Genomic DNA, 13,095 nt, shown 5'->3' on the forward strand with positions numbered 1-13,095 from the left:
CTTCTTCTTCTTGCTGCTGATGATGTTACTGTTGGAAGCAGTGTTGAAACTGTAACATTAGATTCACCGCAGAATAAAATGTGTTGCAAATGACAAATTGGGGTTTTGTCCACCTTACAGACTAAGGCAGGTCTTCCTCTAATCTGTATCAAGAACCCATAATACAGGAATCCAACAGGTGATTAGCCCCTATGGTTCATGAACTCACAAATCCAGCAACATAGACAGTGAGGTTAGCATGTCTGAAATAAATATCAGGTGATCTGTTTTAAGTATTCACAGGTGGTGGAAGCTGACAGAGATTCAAACGAAATTTGTTTCTACTTTAATTTTAGTGTGGGACTACTTTATTTGTTCTTTATATTGGATGTATTCCCACAAAAAGATTGGTTTGCTGTTTGGATTCTATCTTGAAGGTGACGGAAATGGCAACTTGTGCTGTATAAATTTTATTTTTTCCCCAGAAAGTAGGTGATTGACACTTTAAGATGGGTTCAGTCCAACCACCCTATGTTAAATCGATTTTTTATTTTTTGGTAAACAATCTTATTCAAAGCGGGCGGGGGTGAACATAATGCCACCAACCACTCAGCGGTAATCAGCCATTCTTTCGGGCCCGAAACCAAAAGGGTCTTCCTGGCTAAGAGATCTGCTATTACATTAGAACTCTTAGGAATAAAGGCAGGGATACAGTGGCGAAAGTTATCCTTATGTTAAATCGATGAATCCATAGGATGATGCAATCCCAAAAAATAATTTTGTAAATGATAATGAGAAGGATTTGCATTACATTGTTGTCTAGTCCATGATTCAGAGAATCTACGTGGTTTGGCCAAATTCCTATCTGGTTGACTTTTCACCTTTTATTTTGATAATTATCAATGCCTATAAGCTATAACAAATAGGGTATAAACGGATCGGATTCAGATCGGATAGTGGTAATATCAAATCCGCATCATATTATACTCAGAGGAATTCAGAAAATATCTTATTGATTTTTTGACGGATTTAATCAGATTCGGATGATAGTTGAATAGTGATTTTCTTTAGTAAATTCTTCTAAATACACATGAATACAAGTTTCTAGAATTTCTGCGTTTAGTGACAATATGGTATAAATTCCTCCATTCCATTCCCGTGCATCAAGGAGGTTCTTTACTCTAATTCTATATTTTTTTCTTTTCTTATTTCATTCAATCCTATAAGCATGAGCTCCGCAATTAACGTTATGTGCTTGTTTTCTTGATCTGGCCTGGCATTAGAGGCAGCGGGCCCTGATCCACGATGATGGGCTCGCTTTAACCTCTGAGTTATTTTTTTAATAACTCTGTTAAAATAAATATCACAAAATAGTAAATAAAATAAATAAAAACAAAAACACACAAAGATTTAACGTGGTTCATATATTAATGTAATATATTATGTCTACGAGCGAAGAAGAGTTTTTTCCATTATGTAAAAAAGGAATAGAAGGAGATCTCACGACTAATTGCCAAGAACGGTGTTACAAGAACTCTCACCTAAAACCCTAATTGAAAATTTCAAATCTCTCAATAATATGTGATAGACGAACATACGATACGTATATATAGACTCCAATCGGATAAACGGATAGGGCCCATCGGATTGGGTCGTGTGGAGCCCTCGCATTCCCTCCAAAGACCGAGATTAGTGGTGGGCTTTCGCTTAGGCTGATAGGTGCAAGTCCTCCACTTTCACCACAGATCTCCACAAACAGATCATTTGGATCAGCCTAATAAAATATATCCATGTGGGTCCATCTTCCAAATCCGGTACAGGAATTCAGATCAAAACATAACAAGACCAAATTCTGATTTATTTGTAAATTTGACAACAACAAAGGCCAAAGCTGCCGGACAACAATCTTAAGGATTTTAAACTTAAATCCAGGATCAAAATAAAATTGACTTGTATCCATAATTACAAAAACTCTGTTTCTCGTTCCTCAAGTTTGAAAATTTTTCCTTTTTAAATGTTTGAAACTAAAAATAAATGTTGGATCAAAGATTTTTTGTGTTGTTCTTTATCGAGTAATTCGATCCCAAAAACTGTAGAATAGGTCGCTTGGAAACAACCAGAATTAAAATTGGTCATAATTGATCGTTTTAATCGAACCAACTACTATTTTTAAATCCTGATAAAGACTCCGACATAGAAGAATCCTGAATTGATGACACGTGGAAGACATTCTTGGCGATCTATTTATAATTGTAATAAATAAAGATTTTTTCAAATCAAAATGGAAAATGGAAGCGAAAAATTCCACGCTCGTTGTCACTAAACGAGCTGCGGGCCCACAAGAAAAGTGAAAAGCAAACGTCAGATCTACACACGTTTCATTTTGAGGACACGTGTTGAGACGCTGTTGGTTGGCATTCTCCTTTGTTTCTCGCTGACACTTGCTCTGAACAGAACAGAACAGAACAGAAAAAAGAGAAAAGAAAGGATGAACGATCCGAAGCGAAAATTTCGGTTGGCGCAGAGAGATAACTCCTTTTCGACTCTGAAAAAGAGAGAGAGAGAGAGAGAGAGAGAGAGAGAGAACTCGCAATGCTTATCTTGGTTAAGCTTTTTGACACGGTTGGCTTTTGCTTCATTTTCCTCAGGATTTTAATCTCATACTGATCTCTACTCATCCAAGCAACGAACTGCCACCGGAATTTGTTTTGATCTCGTCGTGAAAACTCATTGCCAGACAGAGTTTCCAATTTATACCTGTTGTTTCGGAGTTGTCTACATTTGCAGAAATGGTGAATTCGTTGGTAGAGCGAGCGACGACTGATATGCTGATCGGTCCGGACTGGGCCATGAACATTGAGATCTGTGACATTTTGAATCATGATGCGGTGTACGCCATTTGTTGTCTTCCTCGTTGCATTTTCTCGTTGATGTTTGTTGCTTCCATCAACTTGTGGCGTTTTTCGTTATTGGCTTGCCAGTTTCAATTTCTTGTTTTCCCGGTTCTGGATTCCTCGCCGTTTTTACTTGAATTTCGGTTGTGTTTGTTGCCTCTGGGGGTATCGGATTCTGGAACATAAATGTCTGGATCACAGGGAGTGATTACTTTTATTATTTCTTTTCATAAGAATTTCTTCAGCACAATGCGCAACTGATCATACAATTCGGAATTAAGACAGATAGAACCTAGTATGTTGATCAGACAGTTCCAATTCAACAATGTATATCTGACAAATCCTTGTCCGAATTTTTCATTTGTAGAATATGTCCCTGGTATATAGAACTCCAAGTATCATGAGACTGTCATCTGTAGGTGTCTGGATTATTATTTCAATTTTCAGTTGGCTTTCAATCACCTTAGTTGACTTGATTGATGGAGGGTTAAAAGGAAGCACTCATAAAATTACAGACTAATTGTAGAGACTAAAAACATTAGTCATCAGGATTTATGTTAATCTTTACTAATGCACTTCTTTCTCATGATATATGCTGAAATTGTTAATTTGGTTTATTTCATCAGGCAGGCGAAGGATGTTGTCAAAGGTATTAAAAAGCGACTTGGGAGTAGGAATCCAAAGGTCCAGCTCCTTGCCCTTACAGTAAGTACCAACAAGACAAAATCTTTTTTGTCCACAGACTCCACACTCTTGCATTCGGTATGTTACTTTCCTCTCGTGGATGGAGTGAACAATGAAAATTGTATGCCATTTTTTAAAATTGTTTCAACCAATGATGCTTTTCTGTATATTTATTATTTTGCCATTACAGGAAAAAAATTAACAAAACTTGTTCATTTTAGGTTGTTGCTTGCTCTATATTCTTTTGATAGAGTTGAGAGGGATATCCCTTTCTCTGCTACTGAGGAGAGCATATGTCCAGATCTCAAGACAAGCCCATGCAGATAAAGATTTTTGATGATCGTATTGGTTTAAGTCTAGAGATTTTAGCACTACCTGATTGCTGATGCCTTATTTTAATTTTCAATTTCAGCTAAAGATGTCTGGTAGTCAGTTTCTATTTGTTGAGCTTATGGTTGAAGGGTTTGATTGAGATTCCTGCATTATAAGTGAAGTGCCTTTTATTTATATTTTTGTTTTCTGGGGCTTGGGGTGGGGGTGATTGATTGCATTCATTTCCTTTTTGTTTCTAAATTATTTTCAGTCATTTGACTGATAAAAGCTGAGGAGGCATTTTTGTTTGTTTGTTTGTTTTACTTGGGTGTCCTTTACTACTAAAATTTGTGAAATGTCAAATCTGTAGCTAGTGAAGAAAACTTAATAGTATAATTATATTTAGTTTGTCTAGCTATGCAAACTGTATTTGCATCACATTTTAAAGATTTCATAGATTCAGAAATATGTGATTTTACTTGTTGACTCTGATTTCAAAGGATTTGTTTTGGGTTTATAATCCATCTAATGCTTGTTAAACTGCTATGGGAGATAATCCTTTGCTGATGTTAGTTCCTGCTAATGTGCTCGTAGTCATAATGAAATCTGAAAATCCAGATTATGAATCTTAGATAAAGGTGACCTAATGAGGTCAGATCTGAGATAAAAGAAGCATAGTGTTGTTAAGGAAAGAATTCAAATCAATGGGAGTGAAGCGAAGAGAGATAAGATCGATCTTCTTAGGAATACAAAGATTGGAAAATACAAAAGAGAGGAGGTCAAGCATGAGATGCCAATCCCATATGCTGCTCAACAACAAAAAAATCATTTTAAAAAGAAAAAAGAAAACTCATATTTTTAATGAAACCATCTCTAATTGATGAAGGGGGTGTACCAGACATAAAAAGATCTCCAGAAATTTCTAATTCATCTCATAAAAGACTCCTTAATCACACTTACACTCAATAAAGTAAATGATCTCAAAACAGAACTCTATTTACATAAAGCTTTCTTATCTAACTCAAAATTCTATCCTCATTTATGTTTTGCAGATTAGCCCATTACAGTGAAACTCAAGGAAATAAATGGTCCACTGGACTGCCATCGGTACCTTGTAGATCTCCATATAAGATTAATGTCTAATCCAACTGCATCAGTTTATCTGGTGTTGAAAAAATAAACACCCCCTCCTGTTCTGTCCCCGGGAGAACCAACATCCACGGTTGACTTATAAAGTCATCGATCAAACCATTGTTGAGGCATACAAAATTTAGTGTGGCTAAGAGATAGCCTCCTTCGACATTTGCCCAAGAGATAGCCTGAGCACTAATGGTCTTACTAATCAATTTATCAAAAAATTTGGTTGACTGTACTGCATTTTGTCTTGTTGTTGCTCCCCTCTTTCCTTATTTCTGTCTTTCAAAACATGCAGTATTCTCTGCTTCTTGTGAAGTTATTTAAAATCCTGACAATTAGTTCCTTCTCTGCTTCTTGTGAAGTTATTTTCAACGTATTTATTTGTGTACTCAAAAGTCAAAATTTGTGTCCTTTCTTTCTTTTCCTGATCATATTTTCATGCAATAGTCTGTGGCCTATCTTTTCTCACAGAAACTGATTTGGTTGTAATTCCCATGAATGCCAGCTGTTAGAAACAATAATAAAAAATTGTGGTGATACCGTCCACATGCATGTTGCCGAGAGAGATATTCTTCATGAGATGGTGAAGATAGTTAAAAAGAAGGTTGGAATATTTTGGTTGATTTGGATGATCTTTTGTAGCTTCTTTTTTTCCTTGTCTAATGCTTTCTACATGATTGCAGCCTGATTTCCATGTGAAGGAGAAGATACTGACCCTAATAGATACCTGGCAAGAAGCTTTTGGCGGACCAAGAGCCAGATATTCTCAATACTATGCTGCTTATCAGGAGTTGTTGGTACGTGTTTGCATATCAGGACCCTAACAATCTCACTAATCCTTGCATATCCAGTCTCCTAGGGGAGGTACCACATTTGGCATAAACCAAATTTTCATAATTAAGATCTCATAGGTTCAACTCTACCTGAAGCCTTGTTTCTTCTTATTGCTAGATTTGACTTACTATGTTAAATATGATTAGTAATAGCTCCAACTAGGCTTCAAATTGATATCAGAATTTTGTGATCAAGTAAGGAATAGATGTCATTCCCTACCTTCTGCCATTTTTTGCACCGAAATAGTTGGGGTAAGTAGATATATAAATAACCCACCGTTGAATATTCAACCCTCCAGGGGTCTATGCACATTTAGAGATTAGAGATGTTTCCCCTGGCTCTGTCATGGCTTTTTTTGGATCAAATTGGCAACTCAGTTGGCTTCAATTCTGTGCCTACTCTGCATCAGCTTTAGTATTGTGAGAAGTTTTAACCCAAATATATGTTTCATATGGTAAACACGACTGAAGTTCTCAGAAGAAGGCTGAAGAAGTTATTAATTTGAAAAAGTTGGACCGTTTTAAATACAAGGGAAACAGTGCTATATGTGGTGGGGCAATAGTTGAGATAGGTCATGAAAATTGACACTTTGCATTTATGCACTAACACACCCATGCTTCTTTTCTTTTCTGAGAAAAACATTCTTTATGTCTCAGCGTGCCGGAGCAGTATTTCCTCAGAGATCTGAGAGGTCTGCACCTATATTTACACCTCCACAATCACAGCCTTTACCATCACATTCCCAAAACTCGCGTAATACTGATTATCAGCGAGAGGCATCCGACTCTTCACGCCCTGATTCTCCATCCTTGAGGTACATATGGTTTCTCTTTGTTTTGTCTTCCCAATGCAAGGAAATCTCAACTACCGAGACATGCACTCTTAATGCACTTTGGACATTTTTTTTTCTTCCCTCAATTTTTGTTATAACTGGATTCCATGATTTGAGATTTAGCATACAGGTTTAAAACTTTTCTGTTTCTTAGTATCTAACTTAAGCACTGGAAAGGTTTCTGAGTTCACAGAGAGCATACTAAGGTATTCCCAAGAGCTATGGGAGCGTGACTGTTTTGAGTGGGTTTCTTTTGTCTTTCTCCCCCCCCCGGGGGGGGGGGTTGGGGTGTTCTCAGGTTCTTAAACCCTACTGGATAGGATCCCAAGTAAACCACACTAGAAACTCAAAGATTTACTGAAAACACAAATCATGCAGATTAACATCAAACTATAGGAAACAATAGATAATAGGAAGGATAAGAAGTCCTTTTTAAAAGACGGGAATGATCTGATGAATGGTAGGGAGTAATCGATGATAGTGATCTTTGGGCAGAGATCTCAGGAACAGTAAAACTCAAATTAAATTACAGTCATCCATACTGATTCATCTGCTTATGTTTAAAACAAAAGCCCCAAAAGTTTGAATGCAACATAAAGGCTGGATTAGAAGTAATTTTGAAAACCCAAATCAGAAAACTGGGAAAAAGTGAACCATGTAATTCACGAACTCAAATCAAAACAGCATCAAAGTTGAGCTTGGTTAGCTCTAGAGCAGGCCTTTGATTCCCCACAGAATCATGGCAAACAGCAGCCAGGTTTGAGTGGCTATCAAATGGATGCTGACAGTGGACTAAAAAACAGAGTATATATGTAGGCATAAAATCTGTAGTATGAAGATGTATAATTACGGTGTTGCTGAAATAATAAAAAGAACAAAACTAAGATTAACTAATCCTACTTGATCTTGGGATGAAAATAATCAACCTAATCCCATATGCCTCCCTTGTACACACATAGACACATTGAAGTGGCTCAGCTCAAAATAAACACCAGAAATCAAAGGCACAGTACATATATAACCCATCCGAAGGCTTATTTCCAATAAGATAACCCCTCTAGATGACTCATTTGCATCATTGTTTTCCTGTTTGAAAAAAGCTAATGCAATCCTGGGTTCCAGAACCCTGAATTTGGGTTGCTATTGGCACTCCCAATGAAAAGAGTCAATATAGTGGCAATTTTGTAAATATTTTGAAGTTTAGGACCTTTGCAATAAAGGAAAACAGAATCTGGACCAAATGCTGAACTAATTTTTAAGAGGAGGCTTTTCTGGAATTCAGGAAAAAAGGGCTAGATAAACAGCATATCAAGAGATAAAGGGATGGAAACAAATCACAATTAATATCTGGTGCTCTAGTGAATAGGAATCGTTCAACCTCACAATGGAACAATAAATGAAAATCCACCCAAAAACATTAGGAATAAAAGGAAGGATATGGCAAGATAGCTCTGCTTAATACTGAACCCAGTTAACAATAGAATAGGGTAATCATAGCTGGAAAGCAGTATAGAGGAAGGAAAAGATGAAAGAGCAGCTCTAACCTGAGGGAACAGAACTGGAGAAAGAGTGGACAACCATGAGCTTTTGATTGATCTGCTGAGCACACAAGCAACTCAAAATGAACATATTCTATGTAAAGTTCCATGATTTGCATCCATTCTATCTTTCCATTGATTTCCCATGTTAACTAGCTATATGAAAGTGAAGATCACATCAAATAATTAAATAAGCCCTTACCAACCCCCTGTTAGACCAAATGCTTGGTTATATTCTGGCTCATTATAGTCTGAGTCTTCAGATCAAGTCATGCATATCCAGCCATGATAACACTATTGCATCAATATATACACCTAATACTTCAGTAATAAAAAACTAGAGTAATGTTGAGTCTATTAGTAATATTGTGGAATCCTTCAACATGGATATCCTCATCCTTATGTGTTGAATTGCTAGAGGGATAGAACTGAAGCATTAATGCCTTATAGTAGAGAAAGCTGATGAGGGATGCCCTTCTACATTTAGAGAGCATGCTGTAGTAAGTAAGATGATATCAAGCAAGGGGGGAGATAGAATAAAGTTTTCTAATCGTTATGCATTCTGGGAAGTTCTTATTTTATTTTATTATTTATGTGTGTCAGCTGCTGCTTCTGTTGCTTTATGGTAGTGTTTATAGGTGTCACCTGTTTTTAATTTTTTCTCACCTTTGTCAGCGTGACAGAAATTCAGAATGCTCGAGGTATAATGGATGTCCTTAATGATATGCTACATGCCATGGAACCAGGGAACAAGGAGGTAAGTCAGAATACGTGGACATGGTGTAGTCCTTTTCTTACCAATAATTAGTACACAAAACAATTTCCATATAAGCTAGAATACAGTAGTGGGTGTAAAATCATATGTTGATTGACTTGTAATTTCATCACGTAAAACCACAGGTTCAAGTAGCACCCGTAAAAAATTTAAACAGATTAGTCCAAAAGTCCATGTGTTACTTTGGTTATATGTTGTCTACATGCATATTGTTACTTTTTATTCATGCAGTGTGAGTGCCAAATTCCATCTTTTATCTGCTGGCATGGTCATTTTAGTGTTGTCCTGCAGGAACTTAAGCAGGAAGTAGTAGTTGACCTGGTTCAACAGTGCCGCACATACAAGCGGAGAGTGGTCCATCTAGTTAACACAACTTCGTAAGTCCTATTAACTTTCTTTCTTGATGAAAATAGTATCATTTCATTTTTATAGCATCTTAGTTTTTATCTTTAGCCAATTAGCCATGACAAAACAATCACCAGAATTGGGAAAGCTGTGAAGATGGCATTCCTAACATTTCTTCTGTTTGTGTTTTATTTAATTCATTATTATCAGTATTCTTAATCTATTGTTGTTGTTGTTTATTATTATTGCTCTTATTATTTTTACCTTCTGCATCTATTAGATTGGCATGGAGACCTGCGCATTGGAATTAAAGCATGCGCGTTGTGCATGTAGCCTTGAAACATTTCCTATTGGTCTATTACAGATTAATAGAAGTGAAAATGTACAGGGGTGCAGTGCAGGCCGGTTGGGTTAGTTGTTATCAACCACCCATGATAATACCTCAACTTAGCTAAGTGATTGACTTAAATGTTTCAAAATTTTATATGAACCAAAAGAACAAAGTTATATTTACAGGCTGAAGCTAAATGATCAACTTAAATGTATGCCTAATTATTTCTGTTGTATTAAAGGGGTCATTCACAAAGCTCCCATGATTTTCTTCGCATAATAAAATATACAATATACCACAGAAGGGGCTCAGAGCACTAAACAAAAGTTTAGCCCGTCATGGACTGATGCAACGCCTAAGCCTCATTATGTAGGAATTTTGATAGAACTACTCTTGATAAGCATCAAGCCACAACGGTTGACTGGCAACTAGGGTCAACCATTGTTCCAGACCAGGTCAAGAGACTGATGATAAATTGAGGCAAACTCGGACACTAGCTGTGCCCTACGTTTATAAGTGGACAACTAGCTTTTGACAATGCCTTCAAGTCTCATAAAATGAATATTCCTTTATGATGCTCGAACATTAGGGGCAGCTATATAAACCCTAGTCTTAATTATCTTCATCATTTGATAGGCTATGCTAAGATTTTACCCCCATCTTCCAAAATGAAAAGCTTGTTTTAGGTGTTGATATAAAGTTATGCGAAACTTAATAAGCAAATAGTTTAAACTAGAATTCTGATTCCAAAGTATGAAATCCTCTTGACTTCCAAGTCTAAAGGAGTATGAAAGGGCTTTAGGGTCATATAATCAGGAGTTATTTTCTTTTGGGAATCTTACTTTGTGCTATTTTGTTGATTGTTGATTAGGTTCAGGTGCTCAAACCTGTGATCTTTGTGTTTGCTTTTGATTTTTCAATCGATTTGTGATCTTGTCCTCATCTGTTTCATTGCTGATTTTTGTTGTTGTTTTGTCATCTTATGCACATTTTGAAATGTTCAACTATTGTTATTTGCTTTGACTTATAAATGGCTCCTTCTCCATTTTGATTTTATAAGTAGCCATCTCTTGCCAATTTTCTCTTGTTCCAGGGATGAATCTTTGCTTTGTCAAGGACTGGCGTTGAATGATGACTTGCAGCGTTTACTAGCCAAGCATGAAGGCATTGCTTCCGGAACTGCTGTTCCTGTTCGTCCAGAGAAACCTAAAAGTCCTCAGGCACTTGTGGTTGTTGATGAACCTGTAGTTAATGGAAATGGAAGGTAATAGAGATCTCTTTTATCACTCCCATGGTCCCCTCTCTTCGCTCCACTGCACTTCAGTCTCCCCCATTTTCTTTTCTTTGGTAATGAATTTTTTATTCATCCAGAAAAAAAATGCTTTATTATTAAATTTGGTTATGGATTTCAGATGCTGACACCTAAACCTTGTCAAGTACTTCTCCGAGCTCTGAAGCTTTGTTTAGTCTGAGCAATTTTTTCTCCTTGATATTCAATCTAGTTTTGATTGCATGTTGATGAATTTGGAGTCTTTCTCCTTTTCAATTTGGTTCACCTGATTGTTTAGTTAAATATACCAATATAGGCTAGTTTTTAGCCTGTTCATGTATCCATATTATCTGCTGACATTTAAAAGAAAATATATCCATGCATCCCAATTGTTGTATTTGGGTCTTCCTTGAGAGAAGATTTTTTATTTTTATTTTTATCCTTAATCATCAGTTTTCCCTACCGCCATGTCCAAGTAAAAACATGTCTGTTTTTTCTTCTTTTTTTTCTTCAATGCAGGTCCACTTCAAGTGCTGCTATATCAAGCCAACCTCCTGAGTTGTTGTTGCCAGCCCCTCCTGGATCAAATGGTCCAGTGAGGGCTTCAGCAAGGATTGACCCTAAATTTGACCTTCTCAGTGGTGAAGATTACAATTCTACGGCAGATAACTCACTAGCACTCGTTCCAGTGGGAGAACCACAACCAGCCACTCCTTCATCTCAACAGAACATGCTTGCTCTTCCAGACATGTTTCATCAGAATAGTGGTGGCACAAATTCATTCAATTCTCAGATGGTTATGCAAGGTGGACATATGTACCCTACATCGCCACAGTTTTCTCCGCAGAGGGCCCATCAATCTCCTCAGTCTCCTCGATCCCCATTTTATATGAATGGCAGTACTCCAAACATGGGGTTAACTCCATATGAGCACTCACCTTACGGTAATCCTGCATGGAATGGCCAGGTTTCTCTAGGAGGCATGAATCACCAGCAACAACTCAGTTATGGTACAACTTTTACCTGATCATATTATTGATTAGTTGGGATATAATGATATATAATTGCTTGGGATTTTCCACTGAAGCTTTGTGTCTTCTTGTTTTTTCACCCTTGGAAAATTCTCAACAACCATAGGTGCTCAAAGTAGTGGAGCACTGCCTCCACCACCTTGGGAAGCCCAAATAGCAGAGGGTAGCCCAAAGTACCCTCAACCGACGCATTTCACCCAGGTTGTGATCAATTCTCCTCAACCAGTTCAATGTAACACACATTGTCAGCCAACAGGGAATGAGAATGTGGTAGGTATGTTTATTCAACCAATCACGAACGGTCAGTTAGCATCCATCAACACTCAGACCATCCAAAGCAACCAGATGGTGGGCTTACATTCTCAGCCAATTCATGGAGGGCAGATGATGGGCATGTTACCTCAGCTAGGTCAGTTACCAGCCATCAACACTCAATCCATGCAGAGTAACCAGATGATGAACATGTTACCTCAGCCAATGCAAGCTGGGCAAATGATGCCCATGAATCAAATGCCAATGCAAAGCAACACGGGTTATGGTTATGGTTATGGTTATCCTAATGAGGATCAATATCTTGAACAGAGAATGTATGAGCTGTCTGTTCAAGAAGACGGTGCTTTACAGAACACTTCCTATGTGGCTCCTCCTTCCTATCTGCCTCCTGTCAAGACGTCCAAGCCAGAGGATAAGCTCTTTGGGGACCTTGTGAACATGGCAAAAGTGAAACCAAAGACTGCCCATCCTGCTAGAGCCGGAAGCATGTAGACCCCGGGTGCTTTCCCTATTCTTTTGTTCCTTTCTTCTTCCTTCATGAGCTAAATTCTCTGTTGCTATTCCCTCTACACATATTCTTTGCTTTTTGTTTCTTATTATATTCTTATTTGTATTGCTTCTACGGCAATTGAGATCATGTACATTCCCTGTAGAGAAGAGAATGGAAGACTGAGAATTCTTTGCTTTTGCCAGAGTTTTCTGGAATGTTGTTTAATGTTTACAATGCTTTGAAAAGAGGGTAGTTTTCTTTCGTTACATTTTGGGGCATCAGCTTTACTTTCTGCATCAATAAAAATTCAGTGTTGTGGAAGAGTAAAATGCTGTGTCCGAATTATGGTGACCTAAATCCTATTGTAGTT

At 37.4% G+C, this 13,095-nt stretch overlaps 1 protein-coding gene across 1 annotated transcript; it reads left to right on the plus strand.

The window, feature by feature from the left end:
* The first annotated feature begins 2,453 nt into the window (after positions 1–2,453).
* LOC149020907 (TOM1-like protein 9) lies at positions 2,454–12,970 on the plus strand. The gene is made up of 10 exons (XM_089149136.1): positions 2,454–2,869; positions 3,500–3,578; positions 5,512–5,610; positions 5,690–5,803; positions 6,497–6,654; positions 8,886–8,967; positions 9,277–9,362; positions 10,755–10,925; positions 11,451–11,941; positions 12,069–12,970. Exons 1-10 carry the CDS (start codon positions 2,769–2,771, stop codon positions 12,725–12,727), a joined length of 2,040 nt encoding a protein of 679 aa, XP_089005262.1. The 5' UTR covers positions 2,454–2,768; the 3' UTR covers positions 12,728–12,970.
* Positions 12,971–13,095: the final 125 nt, after the last annotated feature.

Source organism: Hakea prostrata, chromosome 3 (genome assembly GCF_041222555.1).
Source record: "Hakea prostrata isolate BN-2017 chromosome 3, UWA_Hpros_2, whole genome shotgun sequence".
In the NCBI taxonomy this organism is placed as follows: Eukaryota; Viridiplantae; Streptophyta; class Magnoliopsida; order Proteales; family Proteaceae; genus Hakea; species Hakea prostrata.

Excerpts from the sequence above, each read along its gene's own strand:
- LOC149020907 (XM_089149136.1), top strand. The coding sequence starts at position 2,769 with ATGGTGAATTCGTTGGTAGAGCGAGCGACGACTGATATGCTGATCGGT. Across the intron at positions 3,579-5,511 it reads TCCAGCTCCTTGCCCTTACA|CTGTTAGAAACAATAATAAA; the intron begins GTAAGTACCAAC and ends CATGAATGCCAG. Across the intron at positions 8,968-9,276 it reads TGGAACCAGGGAACAAGGAG|GAACTTAAGCAGGAAGTAGT; the intron begins GTAAGTCAGAAT and ends GTTGTCCTGCAG.